This window comes from Rhodnius prolixus, unplaced genomic scaffold, assembly GCF_049639745.1.
Source record: "Rhodnius prolixus isolate KJV_2025 unplaced genomic scaffold, Rpr scaffold_5, whole genome shotgun sequence".
Classification (NCBI taxonomy): domain Eukaryota; kingdom Metazoa; phylum Arthropoda; class Insecta; order Hemiptera; family Reduviidae; genus Rhodnius; species Rhodnius prolixus.
Genome location: NW_027411624.1, coordinates 27,115,452 through 27,134,816, shown reverse-complemented (window position 1 = coordinate 27,134,816; position 19,365 = coordinate 27,115,452). Strand labels below are relative to the sequence as shown.

The 19,365-nt window shown below is 31.5% G+C and overlaps 4 protein-coding genes across 11 annotated transcripts in view; 2 read left to right on the top strand and 2 right to left on the bottom strand.

The window, feature by feature from the left end:
* LOC141458671 (proton-coupled zinc antiporter SLC30A2-like) overlaps positions 1-3,371 on the bottom strand; it is a 40,169-nt gene extending 36,798 nt beyond the window's left edge. For 2 of the 7 annotated variants that reach the window (XM_074136956.1, XM_074136955.1), the window contains exon 1: positions 2,278-2,711. In XM_074136956.1, the coding sequence (XP_073993057.1) occupies positions 2,278-2,543 (266 nt within the window). In that variant the 5' untranslated portion in view covers positions 2,544-2,711. Of the gene's footprint in view, positions 1-2,277; positions 2,714-2,968 lie in introns of those variants that run through there. The other 5 variants (XM_074136958.1, XM_074136957.1, XM_074136961.1 and 2 more) reach the window with 4 other exon arrangements.
* On the top strand, positions 498-8,005 carry Tsen34 (tRNA splicing endonuclease subunit 34). 2 transcript variants are annotated; one of them, XM_074136964.1, is made up of 6 exons: positions 498-807; positions 5,213-5,438; positions 5,571-5,809; positions 6,197-6,434; positions 6,773-6,955; positions 7,498-8,005. In XM_074136964.1, exons 2-6 carry the CDS (start codon positions 5,360-5,362, stop codon positions 7,848-7,850), a joined length of 1,092 nt encoding a protein of 363 aa, XP_073993065.1. In that variant the 5' UTR covers positions 498-807; positions 5,213-5,359; the 3' UTR covers positions 7,851-8,005. The 2 variants fall into 2 exon arrangements, with proteins under 2 accessions (XP_073993065.1, XP_073993066.1); XM_074136965.1 differs by lacking the exon at positions 6,197-6,434 and having other exon boundaries at positions 6,769-6,955.
* Positions 8,006-8,422: 417 nt separating this feature from the next.
* Positions 8,423-12,681, bottom strand: LOC141458678 (uncharacterized). Its single transcript, XM_074136970.1, has 9 exons — positions 12,542-12,681; positions 12,371-12,466; positions 12,111-12,292; positions 11,726-11,819; positions 10,643-10,782; positions 9,331-9,542; positions 9,114-9,248; positions 8,994-9,025; positions 8,423-8,454 (listed from the first exon to the last, which is right to left on the bottom strand). Exons 1-7 carry the CDS (start codon positions 12,618-12,620, stop codon positions 9,173-9,175), a joined length of 879 nt encoding a protein of 292 aa, XP_073993071.1. The 5' UTR covers positions 12,621-12,681; the 3' UTR covers positions 8,423-8,454; positions 8,994-9,025; positions 9,114-9,172.
* A 537-nt stretch (positions 12,682-13,218) lies between these two features.
* Positions 13,219-19,239, top strand: Hmgcl (hydroxymethylglutaryl-CoA lyase). The gene is made up of 6 exons (XM_074136966.1): positions 13,219-13,377; positions 14,659-14,816; positions 15,273-15,396; positions 15,815-16,027; positions 16,110-16,298; positions 17,953-19,239. The coding sequence occupies exons 1-6, from the start codon at positions 13,270-13,272 to the stop codon at positions 18,181-18,183; spliced, it is 1,023 nt and encodes a 340-aa protein (XP_073993067.1). The 5' UTR covers positions 13,219-13,269; the 3' UTR covers positions 18,184-19,239.
* Positions 19,240-19,365: the final 126 nt, after the last annotated feature.

The following is a 19,365-nucleotide window of genomic DNA, read 5'->3' as shown; positions in this document are numbered from 1 at the left end:
TTAATTCTTCGAGCATTATATGTTGTTTATTTAATTATTTTTCACAAATAAAAATCAAATAAATGTTTATATTTGTTGCAAACATATCTGTATCAAAGATTGTTTGTAATTAGCTATTAAAAAAAATAATAATAATAATGGATCTCAACGAACGTAGCACATGAAAATTGATTGTTTTGAGGCACCTTATTAAATCAAAGGCAAATTAGAGGAATATTTTACACAAATGGACACCAAGAAATAACCCATGGACGCCTTAATGCCATGCCCTCGTGACAGTTTATCCATATGAATATAAATGTGATGATTCATAATCAAAAATGTTATATCAATAATTAATATAAGTGGTATAAAGGTCAAGTTTAAATTAAAATCAAAAGAATAGATTATGAACAACAAAACAGTCCTGAGTAAAATAATGGAATAGTAGTCAATGTTGAATAAACAAAAATAGAGGAAGTAATCTAGGTTATGTATTACATACTAAGTTCAGTAGGGACTATCAAGCGTTTACAAGGTTCTTGTTATGCGGGAAATAACTGTGAAAGTTAATATTATGTGTCATGTATCGGACAATTTCACTTTGCTAATGTAACTAGGGGAAAAAGAAGTCGAAGCTAGGTACATTTGGTAATGTACATGGAAAGTTGAATATGCGTAACATATAATAAGATGGGCAGTTTATAGAAGGCCTATAAAGCAGCTATTATGCAATGCATTAATAATCAAATCAGTGTTTATGCTTTTGTGCTTGTAGTGTAAACATAATGATAGCATATTTTAATAGGAAGTTGTATAAATTTTGAGGTAAGGGCTAAACTATAAAAATGTGTCATGATTACAAAAGTAAAAGTTATTATTCAAATTTCTAAATGAAACATAGGTCGACACCTATTTTCATGAATACCTATACAATATTAATTGTTTAGGTAAACAATACTTGCTTACATTTATCATTTTCCTTGCTCATAAATTAAGCAGACTTTTAAAGTAATAAAATTTATTCACATAGAAATTAATAGCTTTTTATAAACATTATAAATTTTTAAAAACCACTGAAGATAATTTTTAAAGGTATTAGACAATTTAACAGTAGGCTCCAATCGAAACAAATATATGGCCCATAATGTATGACGATAGCGAAAAGATCTTGTAAATAATTAAGTTAATTATTTTTTAGACTAGATTAATTTTTACTCACAACAAATAAGTCAGAATTGAACGATTTTATAACATTGGGAAGAATGGACTAACTTTTTAGTCAGGTATCCAAACTTGAACATTTTTATAGCGATATGTGCAACTATCTAGGGCTAGAGTTTTTGGTAAAAAAATAAAGTTATTGCCTATTTTTTCAGGCGGGCTTTACGTCCGAGTACCGATTAGGTGTCGTGGGCGGAGGCGACTAGCAAACAACATACTTCACTGTAAATTTCTTATATTAACCATTAAATAAAAACTAAGGCCTAAGACCGGGAATCGAACCCAGTACAATACATATTAGCCTTACAGGGGTCTCCTCTAACCGCTCGGCTATCGTGGTGCCTTAGAGTTTTAGGTAAACTCTAGATTTTATCACGCACAGACAATCTGTAGACTATATTGTCGCCTCACTCTTTGAAAGGCACTGAAAGTTAAGGGAGCCACAATAGCTTCTTAGGGTCGTACAAGATTTGTAGCCCAACTTGTAAAATCCTAATCCGAAAGAAAAAAAAAAAGGCTCACAGACCACAGTAGAGCCTGATAATAAACCTGGTGGCCCGCTACATTTAAGACGTTCTGTGCAGGGGCAATCCCGAGTCACTCCCTTCAGAAATGGGTACAATTTACTTGCAAATTCCTTTAGATCTAGTGATCAGATTTATACCTCGGTTTGTAGCTCCCTTGAATCAGGGCTGATGTGAGTTGTTTTCGGGGAGTATAACTTATGAACAATACGTGTGGCCTATTACTCAACTCTAGATAACTAAATCCTTAAAAACTGAGACATAAAGTCAACAATGTTCCACCAATGTTACTGAACTGAAACCACCACAAATTTTGATTAATAATTGTTTCAGAACAAGTATCATGTGATGTCTTGCAAAACTTTAGTAGCCACTTTAAATTTCAAACAAAAGCATTAAAATGCACATTTGATGCATAACTTCAAAAGAAAGAAAAATTTAATAGGTCAACAAAATATTACGTGCAGGTGTACTGATTTTTTTTTTTTTTAACCTATTCAAAACACTAACAATGATTCATTCAAATTACATACGAAACTAAACAACTCACCTGTCGTTGCCCTGTAAATTTAAGTGAACAGGACAATTTTTGGGACAAAATGCATTACAGTCTCCAACATTTTGGCTAGAGGCATTGGGTACATTGACAGCATTTGCCCCCAAGCTAAATAATTTCGATTTTACATCTACCAGTTTCACATTTCTACCATTAATTAATCTTTCTTTATCATCGTCTGAAAGTGAAACGTAACTATTTGTGGATACTTCATCAAAATGATCTTTTGGTTCAACCTCTTCTATTGTTGTATTCATCATGAACTAATATAAAATAATTATGCACTTTACAGCATTTAGGAATAAAAAACACATTCGAAGTATGTACAAAGGTGGTAAAAGATATTTACACTGCTTCAAAAGTAGACCACATAAATTATAAACCTACCCGCCTTACGACATTTTAAAAACCAGCTGTTTACAATTGGTACCGTTATGTGCGTATAGAGTTGGTTTAAGCAGTAAACACCTAATACCGGTTAGAAGAGCGGTAATTTCAAAAAAATTTCAAGAAACTTACCTAGTACAATTGATAATTTACGAATACGTTCAGGCAAAATAAAAATAAAAAAAAACAAATTTTTTAAAGAAATAATATTAAGTCATCACAATTTCTATTAGACTACCTCACTTAAATGAAATTACAAATTTACATGAAGAGGAATTTAGCCAGATTCACTTCTTACTTTGTCTGTGTATCTCCGGTGACCATAATTCCAAATAATATGAGCACAATTATTAGATGAATATTTTTTGAAAAAAACTTTTCTTATGTAACATTTAAAAAAATTAATTATAAGGTTCAAAATAAAATGTAATTACATACATATGTCTTTTATAGGTAATAAGCTTACATTTCAAAGCCAAAAAGACTTTGAACTTTTAATTTTAAAATTCTATTAGCTGATCTTAAACTGATAAATAATGTATGTTATAAAATAAACTCAGTAATGGATAAATGGATATCTGTTTCTTGTTCAATTATGATATATTATAGTCCTCTCCTAGAGGTGAAGCTCTTTCTTGCGGATTTCGCCCACATCAACTGGTTTCTAGGCCTCTTCAGCTTCTAATCGCCGGACATAGATATATAAAATTATCCTTGGAAGAGAAATCTTTCCGATCTTGAAAAAGTCATAAAATTTTACAAAATATTTTATTAATCTTCAAAACGCCAGAAACTATTGGTTACTGATAAACAAATTTTAAATTGAACAGATTCTACAATAATTGTGGATTAATATTCTTAAACATTAAATATTCGATTCACATTCTGTGTATATACCACTATAATAAACAAATTTAAATTTCATGCGAATAGAAACAGTTTTATCATAAAAGGTTTTTGTTATTTATAACATTACGTTTTTAAAAAAGAAATATTTTTATTTGGCCGTCAAAATCTGCCCAACAAAGTAAACAATTTTCAAAACGCTTAGATCTCTTAATGAAATGGAATTAATTGATTCACGGATTTCAACTTCCTGACATTTCCCTTCTTAGCTGCTTCCCATCTAGTCCTATCTTGTTTAAAAGTTGCACAAGGCAATGCCCTGTGACATTAGAACGACTTCAGTTCTGCCAATAAAATATGTTGTATAGGTATTTTCTGGTGCGCCCAGAAGTATCTGAGAATGTTCATTCCCGTTATATTTCTACAGTTGAAATCGTGGCTTCGTTTTTTTAATAGCTGCACAGTTATGGACGAAATTTTACAAGATGGTTCGAGACTAGAAGATGTCCGAAAATTCCTTTCTTTAGCCAGGTTGTAGGCCTCCTAATTATCTTCCATACCTTTTTCAACCCACATTATGTTCAGATTCCAAAACTAAGCGGGAGTAGTTTGTTAGAAACCTCTGCTCCCAATTTCTTGCGGCATCATTGACGATGAGGATGATGACGATGTTGCAATACGGTTCCATAGCCTTACCATCTAGCTGTTACAAAAGTGGCTATTCTTCTTTCTGTTTATACCCATAATTATAAGTTATTAGACGTATGAACTTGCGATGCTAATGTGTATTGTGGTTCTGGGTTCGATTCCCGGTCTTAGGCCTTGGATTTTATCTAAAGGTTAATAAAAGATATTTACAGTAAAGTACGTTTGCTAATCGACTCCATCCATGACACCTAATTGGTACTTGACCGTAAAGCCCGTCTGAAAAAATAGACAATTACTTTACTTTTTTTACTTTTATTGAACGTATGGCTAATCTGCGGTACAGTTATTGAACAATTCTTTAAACTAAAAAATCATCAAAGAACTGGTCCAAGATTTTAGACTGAAAGATGTTGCAGTGCTTCCAAGAGAAATTGCAATGTTGACGTCGACACTCTTAATATAGACGCCTTTCCCAACAACAGCTTCAGGAGTCATTCAGGTAGGCCAACATGCGAAGTCACTATGCTCTTGCAACAAGAAGATAGCTTTCAATCTCTCTCTAGTAAATTGATTCATTCAACAAAAGCTCCCAGTGAAGATTTCCCTTTCTTGAAGATTCTCAGCGCAATAGACAATGTCCCTGTAATTTTGCAATCAGGAAATTGCATTTATGGCGATAGCTATAAAGTTTTCTCCTCATTGATTCATTTAGGCTATATACATAATCCTTGCTACTTTTTTCCACAGACTTCATCTAAGGATCTCTCATAGTTTTCTGATTACCATCTTTGCCTGACTTAATGTGCTCACAGAGCTTTATCTAAGAACACATAACAGCTTTCCTGAGGACCCCTTGACTATCACTTTTAAAACATAGTTATTTTAAATAACAATACTAATAAATTAAAAATTAAAGGTAATAATTTGTATTTTTGTTTTTATACTCTTCACACGAACAAAATAACTACTTAAGATTATTAGTAAGACTAATAATAGAATGATGTCAGGTGTTTATCAAACATATGCTAAAATTATCGATATTTTTTAGAATCATTGCTAGAGGAGGTTCTTTTGTGGTTTTTTATACACCGAGCCTAGAGTTCACAATGGTTCGCCGAATAGAATCCAATTCACGATACAACAAAGGCTTTTTTGTTTAGCATCAGTTATTATTAAACTTTTTTCATGAAAAAATATGAACGGAGAAAGTAGCAGAAGAGAACCTTTGCGAATAATTTTCTTCAATGGAAATGCTTTTATCTGGAATATTAAAGGTTAGTTACTTATTAAAATGAATTTTCTAATTTTAATGTTCCTTTCGAACACTTCGTTGCTGCTTCATTATACACTTCAGATTAACAAATTAAGGTTATCAAATCAGCACTTAGATCTAAATTTATTTTTAGAGTGGCTCTTACTAAGAAAAGAACATGGTATATTAGGACATTTAATAGGGTGTATTTCACATTTACCTAGGCAAGATATTATCAATGGATTACCATTGAAATTGATGCCCGAAGAAGTAACTCTTATACTCCAAAAAAATATTGGAAAAGTTTACGCTTATAAAGATCCATACGCAGCGAGAACTTCTGAAGTAAGAGCAAAATATGCTTCTTATGTGGAAAAAGTTAAAAAAGAACAAGTATGTAACATTTGATACATTATACTAGACACTCATATTTTTATAATATTTGACTAGCCCTTGTAATTTGAACTGAACATAATTTCCTTCTTATTTTAATTAAAATTATTAATAATTAAATACCAAAGGTTTAAAAAACTATAGTTTTTATCGAAAAAAACGGAACGGTTTAAAGGAATGTACACCTAAATGATTCAAAAGCATCAGCGCGAAAATTATGACCATCATTACTTTGGCTAGACTGCAAAGAGCTTCATGTCTTCTAACAAAACCACAATTAACAAATTTAGTATTGTCGTTTGTTTGAGACAACTTGAATTTTTCTACAACTAGAGCGCATGTTGATAAAACTTGCTGTTAATTCATGTAAATCGTACCTGCTCTCAGTTTTTATGCAAGGATGTGATGGAGGTAAAGTTGTATCCAATTTGTGAAGCCAGGAATTATCCGAAAAGTGAGTTTCATCTAAGAGCAGAACGTCTCAAGAGTGGTAAACCTGTGCTTTGTATGTCAGCAAGTGCAGCATTGGCAGTGAGAGTTACCTGCAGTTTCTACTTCAAAAAAAGGGTGTTATTCATGCATGTATTCTCACACTCTTTCAATTTGATCTTTGAAATCTGTGCAGGTAAAATTATTTAATAAACGTTAACATTAAATCGATAATGCTTATTACATGGTTTTATGAGCTACGCTGGTTGTTGTCTTTGGTTTAATCCATGATATTTTTGTAAGTGGAAACAGATTCTCTACAAGAATGCTATGAAACAATCTCTTTTGACGAGTATCGTTCCGAAATTGCTCTAAATTAAAATAAATCAAACTTGCCATGAGGCTAGCTCATGCTTGTGCTTCCTTTGTTTCAACCAACAAAAATAAGAGTGTCGGGTATCTTTTCTATGAGTTTATTTTATTATTTATTATATAAAAGACTTGTTAATATATTCGTCATTTTAATTTAGATAGAATGTTACGAGGAAAAGAGGAAAACGGAAGTGCTAGGAATGATCGATAGGATAATAGAGGGGAAAAAAAGAAAACTTAGCTGCAAAGAATCCGTTAGCATTGATAAAGAAGCAATATTAAAAGCAGAATTAGAAAAGACGAGTGAAAATCTTGTCGAAAATGTGTTCACTCAAATACCAACAGGTAAATTTTGTGCATTTAGTAAGTAAATACTCAAATAATCATTTGATTTTTTTGTTTTTTTAAATTAGAGCAGTGCAAAACAATTTGTTGAACTTAATGTAGTGCAGAATGGTCATTATAAATTTAACGTTTCTACGTCTGTGATTTTTATAAAATTGTAGATGAAGAAAAAGGAGAATTTTCTTTCCTTGTATTATTAAGGGCAACAGACTATTAAAAAAGCTCGAACTAATGGCTGGCGAGACGATTCATATTGAGGATATCAAAATTGTGGGTCACTGTGGAGCCGACTGTGTGTGGACAGCTCGGATCGTTTTATATCGAACGATGCAGAAACTTGCCATGTTAACTTAGTATTTGCGAGAGCTTGAAATTCAGAGGCAGATTTTTTGCCTTCACCCTGTCACAAACAGTTGGAAACTGTATAGTTGAAGGGGGAAAAAAGATAATAGTTGTGACGTTGCTGCTCTATGTTCTAAAATTTATTTTTTTTTAAGCAAAAATTAATGGAAAGAATAAAAAAATGTTTTATATTTTTTTAGTTGATCCATGGTTTACTGAAGAGGACTTCGTACCAGCAAAATGGGATTATCCTAGAACCCCTAAGGAAAGATTAAAGTATAGAATCTTTAAAGATCTAATAGCAAACAAACATTATTTTATTACTTCAGGATCAAAATTCGGAGGTGATTTTCTCGTATATCCAGGCGAACCAATAAAATTTCATGCATTCTTTATTGTGGTATGTGTTTTACCAGAAACTGAATTATCATTGATTGATATTATTATGCATGCAAGATTAGGAACAATGACAAAAAAAACATTTGTTATTGCTAGTTTAAATAAGTACGATGAGATAACATACAGTAGTTTTGAATGGACTGGCAAAACATAATTTTGGATTATAATCAAAATATTTTTTTAAAATAAGGCTGAATTGTTAATTACAAAAGTATTAGATAAGTTTTCTTTTTATATTTTTATTTATAATCTAGTGTCAAATATTTTTCATAATGAAAATTCTGCAATAAAGTATTCCGCTTCAGTGAATTTTGGTTCCACTTCTAGCTTAATATCCTTAAGTTACTAAAGCAGCTAGTTACTAGCAGCTTTGAACCGTTTAATGACCAACGAAGTCGATGCGCAAAATAAAATAAATATTGTGTTGTAAAATGGAGACTTTTCAAAGGGCGCTTATTAAATTGACAGGTTCAAAAGCTCGAAACGTATCTGTGAATAGAGATTTGGATCTTCTTGGTGATCTCCTATTATCTTGGTTTAGTATATATTGTGGTACACCTGCTAGTCGGATATCTTTAATTGATGGGATATTGGGATTAAGCGATAAAATATTTTTGTTTTATTATTATTACTATTCTTAGGAGAATATACATACATAAAATAACACACTAAGATTTTTTTTTAAAAAAAAAAAAACATGAGTAAGGTGATTTACCGACTTCTAAGAGTTCTAGTTGCTGGATCTTGGTAATTTGTAACTAAAACAAAAGTAATCTTATCTATTAATAATATAGGAAAAAAGAAAATAAATATAATCAGAGTTTCAATGTCCCCTTCTCTTTTATTTACGTTAATCTAATCATTCAGTAGTTCAAACTCGTTTAACGTGTTAAAAACTATCTGTATCTACCTGCCGACCTGAAATAGCTACATAAACTCATATAGTTTAGCCCGTTTAGAAATGATTAAACCGATTCCTGGATACTATTTTTGTTGCTACCTGTTTGGAATATATATCATCTGGATAACATAGGATTTAGAAAATATAATTTATGTTTTTTAACCTTTGGGGAAAATTTCTTGTGTACCTTCATTCCAAATAAAGATGTTACAGTTTTAATATATGAACAGCTTATTTTATTTTATTTAAAGATTGTACGTATGGGGCTCTAATTTGTAATCTTAATGTAAATATGTTTGTCATAACTTCTACTATTATAAAGGTAGTAACGGTCTCATTTAGAGATTTCTAAATCGTATGTAAAACAATAAAATAGAATTTAAAAAAATTACTAACCATGCGGATAAATGTTAAACGTTTCCATTAAACTGAAAAAGTAACAAGATAGATTTAATTTAAAAAATACTTAATTTTTAAGGTAAAAACAAAATTATTTCTTATGTATTGTAAACATACACCTTTCTGTTGAAAATAATTGTGCCCTATATTCTTTACGTTATATTTTTATATAACCTTTATTTTTTTGGGAGAAATTTTGACAATTCGATGCTTCGATTCGTGGCTGCTACAACTGCATTCATAAAAGCACACCTGAGAGAAATGATTTCATATAAACCTAAATTTTTATAAATTCTCCATAAATATTAAGATTTTAACATGTACAATTTTTTACCTCATTCCACTTTTTTCAAGTTCATGTACTGCTGCAATAGTTGTCCCAGCGGGGGAACACACTTCATCCTTCAATTGTCCCGGGTGTTTACCTGATTCCAAAACCATCTTGCCAGCGCCAATTATTGTTTGAGAAGCTAATTTCAAAGCGACATTTCTTGGCACTCCGCAACGAACCGCACCATCAGCCAGAGATTCTATTACCATATATACCTTAAAACCATTAAATATAACTGCTGTAAGATTTTTATTATCAAAAATATTTTATTTGTCAAAAGGTACACAGTCAGGTCAAGAAAATATCAGCGCGAAAGTGATAGCGATCCCTGAAACAACTATAGAGTGAGACAGGAACACATTTGAAGTCAAATTCTCTGCACCCAACGGTTTGATGATGAATGTAAGATTAAGATTTTATCTAATGAAATCTCTCCTACTAAAAAGGTTGAGGACCTTCCTTACTAGTTCTTTTTGCGCTATTATCTGCTTTGGTCTCAAAGTTCCTAAGGTTTCATAGCGCAAACGTTCGATTGCAACGCAGCATGTGAGAGGCCGAGTCCTCCTCTTCCTGACACTATCTGAATAATGGTTCCGAACTGATGAGCCCACCTTGTTCAGATGTTTCCTGAACCTACCATGCTCTATGAATAGGCCTGTGCCTATAATCAGAGTCTCTTCGTTCCTTATTGTTTACACAGAAAAAAGGCATCATACTCTTACCCAGGACAGATCACCAAGTTCTTCTCATGCTCTCTCCAGATCCAATATCTAAGAGCTGCAAGAACTGCACCCTTGGTGATCCCCACGACAGGTTCCGGGCCAATGAAAGGAGTGTTAGCTCTGTACCTGCCAGCTGATCGGCTGTTTCATTCCCCTTGATCCCCAGAACCATAGTTTTGTATTAATTTTCAAATAAAATAGGTATAAATCGTAAAAAGCTCTTGTGCCCTTAAGAAATATTCACTGTAGAATCTTAGAACACCAGAAGAATTTTACTATCAAATTTGAGGCTTCTTCCAGGATGGCAATGGAAAGGTACGTTCGAGTAAAATTGGGCATTCTCAACGTTATTGCCACATCTCAATATGATTCCTTTCACAATTATGGGCAACTCAAAGTATTAGGAAACTCTGGAGTGTTAGTGCTTGGGTCACATATAGGATTAAAATCACACAGCCGACCAACCGCTAGTAAGTTGCCCCGTCAGGGTTTCCTTCTCTCTGGGAAGTAAAATACTTTCAATACAGCATCTTCAGGTATTGTTCATATGATCACCATATGAACTAAGACTACTTAATTTAAAATGCACTTACATAAGCGGGTCCACTTCCGCACACAGCTGCGGCAGAATCAAACATATGTTCTGGAATAACGTCGCAAGTACCAGTAAATGACATAATTTTTTTCACTTGGTCCACATATTCCTTAGGTACAGCTGGATCATAGCACATTACTAAAAAATCTCGATATGTATTTTAGTTTATGAAAAACCTGGGCAAAGTTTGAATTTGTCTGAATTTGTACAGAAATTTCATTTTGAATGCTTTTCTTACACTATAGAACAGGTATTCTTATAAATATTTTTGGGTAGGCAGAAACATACACATGTTCAATGGTCTCAATTCTTTATTATTTTAGCAGCGTTTCAGTCCCTCAGGGTTGTCATCAGGGCTAAATACTTAATACTTTAATTTTCATTATTATCTACATCACATTGCATTGTTCTCAATGTCAACAGCTTACCTTACAAGGAACTTTTATATTTTTTATTAAGAAGGAAATTTTAAATATATATATATATATGTGTAAATTTATGTATGTAAACTCACGAACTTGTAAAGGCAAATTTTTTTAGCATATTTTTCTTAATTTTGTATTATTTTTTTTGTCTCCACCCCCTCAAAAATATTTTTTTCCGGGAAACTGTTTCAAATAAAATTGTTTTCTTAAATGCACATACCACAGAGAATTCTAAATTTGAAAATTACCAAATGTGCCTTTTTCGAAAAACAGGAAAAATCTCCGAAACTTTATTTTCTTCAAACATAAAAATCTAGCAATAACTTACAATGATTTAATATTCTAAAACGGGCGAAACCTTGCTTGTTCTCCATAAAACCAATTTTCTCAGAAATATGGTTTAAAAAAAAATTAAAATATGAATTTTCGTAAATGCTGTTTTTAACGTGTCATAGGTTCTCAAAACAAAAATAAATAAAACTAGCTACTTAAACTTAAAAAAATACTTCTGGAAAATGAATATTCTTCATACCCGCAATTTCACCAACATAGAAACTTATTATATAAAAATGCAATCCACTAAAATAAACTTTGTTATTCCCAATTTCTGAAAATATTTTTCTTGTTATTATAACATTATAAAAAGAAAAAATTACCTGAACAACCACTTCCTACTTGGCACGGAGTATTCGGCATTACCCTAATTACTCTAAAGTTCGAAAAACTTTGGGCAGCAGAGCTTTTAATTGTCTGAAAATTTTTAAATAGAAAATATGTCTCAGTACTGTATTCTACACGTTCTTTACCTATGTTAAAAATTAGAAGCAGGCAGTCATTACATGATGCTGTCTTTAAATTTGTAAAAACAATAGTCTTTACTTCAGGTTTATAAACAATTACACTAAACATACGTTGGTTAACGTATTTTTTTTTGTAAATTCAGAAACAATTTACATAAAATAAGTCCTTAAAATTGTTTAACGCTTCATGTGTTTTCAAGTGAAAATACTTTTTTTTTAACTTCGTCATTTAAAATAATACCTCAGAAATATAATGAATTGTTTTTCCAGCCATAACTGAGACAAAGATCTTCAAAGACTGTATGCATAACAACTCATCACCATATTCACTATTCAATTCTACATAAAGTGATTTCATTGCTTCTTCAAAATATTGAGGCTTTACTGCAATAAATATTATTTTCGAGCATCGCACGACCTCAGCTAAAATAATGAAAAATATACATCAAGATGAATTGTGATGGAACGAAGAAAATAAACGTACTGGGACGACTAAATTACCGTTATTAGTAGTAGTTCTCACTCCTTTTTCTGACCACAAACTCAAGTTTCTTTGAGAAGGAGCGGATACAATGAGTTCTGAAGCTTTAAGCACACCTAAAATATAACATTATATGTTAAAAATGTAAATCAACTACTTTCACAATTTACCAACTATCTTCAAATAAATACCTTCATTTATTAAACGCAAGCCAATGGCTTGTGCCATGTTTCCAGCACCAATAAATCCAATTCCTTCTTCATCAGTCATTTTTTTCTATGTTTAACTTACAATTGCCTTAAACAGTGAACTTTAGTTAAATTCTCAATGAAGTAAGGTTTATAATAAATAAAATATGAACTGCTTTAAAATGCCCAGATAAACTCAAAATGAAACAACTACGGGTTCCCATAGTTATTATGAAACAACAGTGTCACACCACTTAGGTATGTTTCGATTGACAAAATTACCCATACAACCTTCAAATCAAAAATTCACAAAGGCACAAGGTCATAGATTGTGGACTAATAAATAATTCAAGTTTTCAGTTATATAATCCTTAAAATTAAGATATTTTCATGCAAAAATATTGCAGAAAAGTGTTATAAATTATTCTTGACGAATAACTTGCACTCCATACGCAGATAATACATTGCAAAACTAAATTAGTCCATTTTGACAACCGGACTCATAGGATTAAATGCCGATTTACAGTTTTTAAATTATTGAGCACCACAATACTGATACGAAATTTAAGGTGATTTACAAGCCGACATCAATTTCTTTCAATCCAAGAAACGTTCGGATCACACTGACTGCGTCAATGCAATGCACCGCAACTGACCTGGGGCCCTTGAACACTTACTGAACCTAATCAGTTAAAAAAAAAAAAAAAATAGTACAGTAGTTAGTATTGACAATGTTTAGGCACGTACGGCCAGAAATGATATTTGTACGTTTGATATCCAGAAATGAATCTTACCGCACATCAAGAGTTCATGAGAAATTATACTCAACAAATTCAAGCGTAAGCTAACTTACTGTGTTAATTAATGGAAGGGTAATTTTAAATTACAAAGTGGGCATTCATAGGTTATCCATTGATGTGCAGAGAGCACAGAACCAGAACATATGTTATAGAAACTACATAATACTAAGTGTGGTTAAAGATGATTAAGTTAACCTCACAAGAAATACAATCCCAAAAGTTATTTATGAACGTAATACAATTAAACTTGATGAGCAATAGAAGTTGAACATTATTAACTGTGAACCAGAATTTCGAAATGCAGATGGATCATCTATTAAAAGCTAAATCTATTTTTTTTTAATTTGAAAATAATAAGTAAGTAAAAGATGCTATTGAATCACGAAGTATAAATTCTATAAGTATAAATATAGCAAGAAAATTTCATATAAAATATTTACTATAAAAATTTGAATTTACATGCAATAAATACCTCAACAGAAACTCGTGTTTTTTTTTATCAACTATGGTTTAAAAGGTTCAACTAGCAAATATTAATGTTAACTATTTTGCGAACAAGGTGCAATACCTAGTTATCGAAAAAGAAAATCCTTGAAATTAGGTAATGCAGCAATTATTAATGATCTGAGAAAGTTCGTACTTGAGAGTGAAGGGGTTCCAAAGAAAAGTAAGAGTGAAATAAATGTGTATTGGATCTAATTATATATTATCATTAATGTAGTGGTGACATGAGTAATTATTAAATAACCACCGAAATTCAGTAAAATATTTGTGAAAAAGCCACTTTTCTTATAACTATTAGAAATGGTATGCTAAAGCCATGAGAGAGAAAAAATGTTTAGCTGTTACATTTATTTATTTTTAGTCAGACTACTTTTTTGTAGAACTTTATTTAATTTTTTTGAATACAGATTAGTTTAATTTGTGAACATGTCTTCGGAATTTATCTTTTTTCTTTAGTCTTCAGTTGAAGAATGAACATATCTTCTGCTAGGAATTCGGAAATTTTATCTTTTAATACTTAAAACTAGATAGTATAGTGCTTCTATACATTTATTAGTAAAATTATATGTTCGAAGTTTATGTAAAGAATTTATTCCTAAAAACTCATTGATTTACTATCTTTTAAATTTCATTAGGTTGCAGTATTTTTATAAACTGCATCATATTTACCCTATGTATTTCACACTTTTAGTTTAGTCGAAATCTTGTTCAATATTTAAGATTGTCCCTTAATACAATCGCAGTGCGATATATTTGTTCAAAGTTTTGTTTTGTTCTGTGTCATTATTCTCAAAATTATTTATGATTTATTTTTAGAGCAATACTGGAAATAATTGGCCAAAAAAAGTGACTGTAGTCGAAGTTGGCCCCAGAGATGGACTTCAAAATGAGCAAAAAAATATATCTACCTCGATTAAACTTAATTTAATAAATAAATTAATAGATGCCGGCTTGAGAACTGTAGAAACTACCAGGTAAATACTATATGTATAAGAAATAGTTGTTTCAGAAAACGTCAAGGATGTTTTTAATAATATGAATATTCCTAACTATTGCTGAAGTTTCAAAATAGAAAAATTGATACTTGGTAGGTGTTCTCATTGACGTACTTTGCAATGATGTGCAGAATTTTAATTTCACTGCTTTAAGTTTTATCATCTTCTGCATTCAAGAGATTCAACACTCGCTCCAAGTACAATGTTACCAACTCTTAATGAACTCTAAAATAAGTCAGTGATAAGAAAATTAAACTTTCTGTGATGGGTAAAATATCAGCAGTATAATAACTGATGACACAATTACTTTTCGTTGACAATTGCATGGTTTACTTCCTTGTTACAAAACCAATACACATGACTGAATGATAAATGATTCAAGGTAATAACAGTAAAACAAATTTTTAATACCTATTATTTTCGGTACGTTTTAAGTTTTGTATCGCCAAAATGGGTACCTCAGCTAGCTGACCATAAAGAAGTGATGAACGGATTGGATAAAAGAAATGATGTAAATTACATTGTTCTTACGCCTAACATAAAAGGCTTGGAATCTGCAGTAAGTAATTTAGAAATAAGCATTACATTTCAAAAGAAATGAGTTCAGTTATAGTATCATCATTATAGTTATAGTATTATTTTGTACACTATTTATTAGCAATTATTTAATTTTCATTTGAAAACAATTATTTATTAAAATTATCTACAATTTAGTTAAAAGTGGAGTAAATCTATCCACCGCATTAGATTATGTTCATATTCTCAGTTGTCACAAAAATTGTATGAGTTAATGTTGCAAATAACGACAGAAATATTGCCGAGATTGAAGTTGTTTTGTACTTATTCACGTTATTTCTGGGCGTTATATAAAATTCTTGATTTTTTTTTTGTCTGTACTTGTTCTTTTGGTAGTTAGTTAAAATTATATGAGGCCAAACATCGGTCACACAAAAATTATAATAAATTCTTAATTCTAGATAGATTGTAACGTGAAATCAGTAGCAGTTTTTACAGCAGCCTCAGAGACGTTTACAAGAAAAAATACCAATTGCACAATTGAAGAAAGCATTTTGAAAGCAAAGGAAGTGGCAAAAGTCGCGTTTAATCAAAATATTAGTGTTAGGGGTTATGTTTCTTGTGCAATTGGATGCCCCTATGAAGGGCCAATTAATCCACAAAAAGTTGCCGAGGTAAGCTAATATTTTTAATTCATTTTATTTACGATTATGTTGATTACTACAAAATGAGTAATTTCAAAAATCTTCAAAACAGTTGGCGAAAGTCTTGTGTGATATGCAGTGCTACGAGATTTCTTTAGGCGATACAATTGGAGTAGGTACTCCAGGGAGTGTAACTCGAATGCTTGAAGAAGTGTTAAAGCTGGTTCCTGCAAATAAATTAGCCGTTCACTTTCATGACACTTACGGTCAAGCATTGGCTAATATAGTTGTAGCTCTTCAGGTACATGATACATGTTTGCAATTATAAGGCTATGTTTTATGTGCATCAAGTTGGTGCCCACCACCAATTTTTCGCACATTGTAAGTAACGGTTTGTGCCACCATCAACAAAATTTCAGCTGGAGGTTATGTTCTCTCTCTTTTTTTTTTAATAACTTTTTGAAGTTTACAACTGCAAGTAACATTGTTCCTGCAACAAGGAAATGTAGTTACTGATACATTTTCGTTAGTGAAGTTACCAATGTTGTTCTCCAATAAATCAATTATTGGCCTTCGCCACCAAGTAAATCATGAGAGCAGCGCCGTTCATTCGACGTTTAGTTGGGAACATTATTTAGGAAATGAACAAACTTGCCCACATTTTTGTTTTTTGAACCTTTCAAAATGCCTCTTCTTCAACCGTTAGTACCACCATACATACTGTACTACCGAAATGAAAGTTAGTCAGAAAAGCTTTCCCTCACCAAATAAAATATTTTCTCTCAGTAGACTAATTAGTGCATGAGCAACAATTGGATCTCTATTTTTGGTATTGCTCATAAAAAGATGCTCTTATATTTAGTATTGAACATAAGAAGAACATAATTTTTCAGAAAAAGAACTATGTAATTTTAAAGAGAAGTGGCACAAATAATCAAGATTTTTTTTTCCTTAATAACTTTGGTTTTCCTTAATAACTCACTCAATTGTGCGCACAATGTAGCAGTTTTATGTGCAAAAAATCTGTGATGGGCACTCAAACTTAAAGAAAAAGTTAGAGTGCTCACGTTTTTGTTTTTAAAATTTTCTTATATTCTTTTCATCAATTCAGTGTCGCTGAATTGCAGAATTTCAACGTTTGTGTTGCAAAATTAAGCCTCCCAAAACGTGTATTTCTGGTGGAAAAATTAATATTGAAAACCGTTCACGAATAGATTAAATTGTAACTTTGATCTTAAATATCTCGACAAATATTAGAGATATCGAAACCGGCTCAAAGTCATTTTTCACAACTTTTTAGGTAGCTTTCATAATCATTGTCAAAACCAGTGGTCCTTATGAAAACCGATCAGCTTTTTGGCTGTAACTCCCCCAAAAATGGTGGTACAGCATCGAGAGTAGTAAATTTGAAAACTAGACCAAAAAAAAAAACATATAGTTTACTTCGTGGGTTTTTTTCGAAATTTCGCTTTCCTAAAAAGTTATTTGCGATTGGTGCGTTCTAAATGGATCACCCTATATATTTAAGAATATCTTAATATGTAAAAATCAAGAGAATCATTTAATGGGTTAGGCACACCCTCGGGGAGTGCCTGACAATTTTTCCCAAGTAACTTCCTTAATATTGCGTTAAAGAAATTTATTCAATCTGTAGCACGAAACGAAGAGAAAATTTAAAAAAGTAAAAGACGAAAAAGTGGGCATTGTAACTTGGTATCAAGTTGGGATGCCCGCTTTGTTCCCTTAATGCTTTTTCAATCGTGCGACACAAACTTTAAAATTTTAGCAATCGGTGGCACAAAATATTGTATATTTAAAAAAAGTTAAAAATGAAAACATCTCAGAAAAAATGGACATGGGCACTCCAGCTTTGACTCACGATGGTTATTGCTTAATGATTTATTTTAATGATAAAATGATTTATATTAATGATAAAATGATTTATTTTAATTCAGATGGGCATTACAGTTGTGGATTCATCAGTTGCCGGTTTAGGCGGTTGCCCATATGCAAAAGGAGCGTCAGGAAATGTTGCTACTGAAGATCTTATTTACATGTTGGACGGTATGGGGATTTCTTCAGGAGTTAATCTTCGTAAACTTGTGAATGTTTCGTATTACATTTGTGAGCAATTAGGAAAACAGCCGCAATCTAGGGTAGCAAGAGCTCTACCAAAATTGCCGTAATACAGAGAAATAATGATTGGGGCTAGAAAGATAATTACCTAATTATTCTTTTCTTCTCGTTAATGCAGCATAAACCAAACATTCCAGTTAAAAAAAAGTCTCAATTAATTTTTAATGATTTTTCTTTTTGTTTTTTTAATAATTCTAATTGTAAATAAAACTTAAGAACTTGCTGCACTTGAAGCGGTGAAGTCTAAAATAAAACAACTAACTCCTTCGTTTTTCAGGCTGGTTTCCGTCCACTACCAAAGTAGGGGATGTGGACGGGGGTGACGCAAACATAATTTACTTTTCAATTCTCATTAACCATTAAATAATTTCTAATACCCAGCTAGGGAATCGAACCCATTACCATAATACATATTTACTTTAAGGACCTCGCCTGAAATAATCCATTTATTTCGCAAATTTACGACATTAACCAGAGGTTTCAGAGGATTTACTGAATTTTTGTTATACCGAAACAATGAACAAATTTATAAACGAGCATTTTGTTGAAAATATTTAAATTATTAGTAGATTGATGAGGAAGCATCATTAAAAACTAAAAAAAATTTGAGACGTAAAAGATCTATTGTGGATCTCTTGATAGAGTAAGCCATAGAATATGAGCCAATGTAAAGTTTTAATATGAATTAGCGAGTGTAATGGGAAACGGAAACATAAGTAAAAACGAAATCTCCACCAAGCTGATTAATTTCAATCTGAAGATGGATCAAAATCGAAACTAGTCAGGGGTAAACAATGAACATGCTAGCTGCGATGGATAAAATCATAGATGTTATCAAGTACGACCTGACCACACTTTCAAAAATAAACTAACAAAAATGTTGAAAATGGTCGATCCTGGCCCACACGGACCTTGACCATTTAAGCTACTAACATAAAAACAAATTAACAACAAAAGAATTAATTTTTGGTTGGCAAAATACTTTCATAAAATAAAAATAAACATTTGGAAGGCAATTAATATGACATTCTATCAGGATTTTGGATGAAACTCAAAATGTATTTTTTAAATTTATAATAAATTCTTTTGCAAAATTTGTATAATAATTGCGTAATGAATAATGCCCATTTTCTAACTAATTTAATTATTCTAAAGAGAAACGAATCCCAATTGGGAATTTTTTTTTTATCTGATCGTTTTTTGTGAATAAGAGTTTCAACAATAATTTTTCT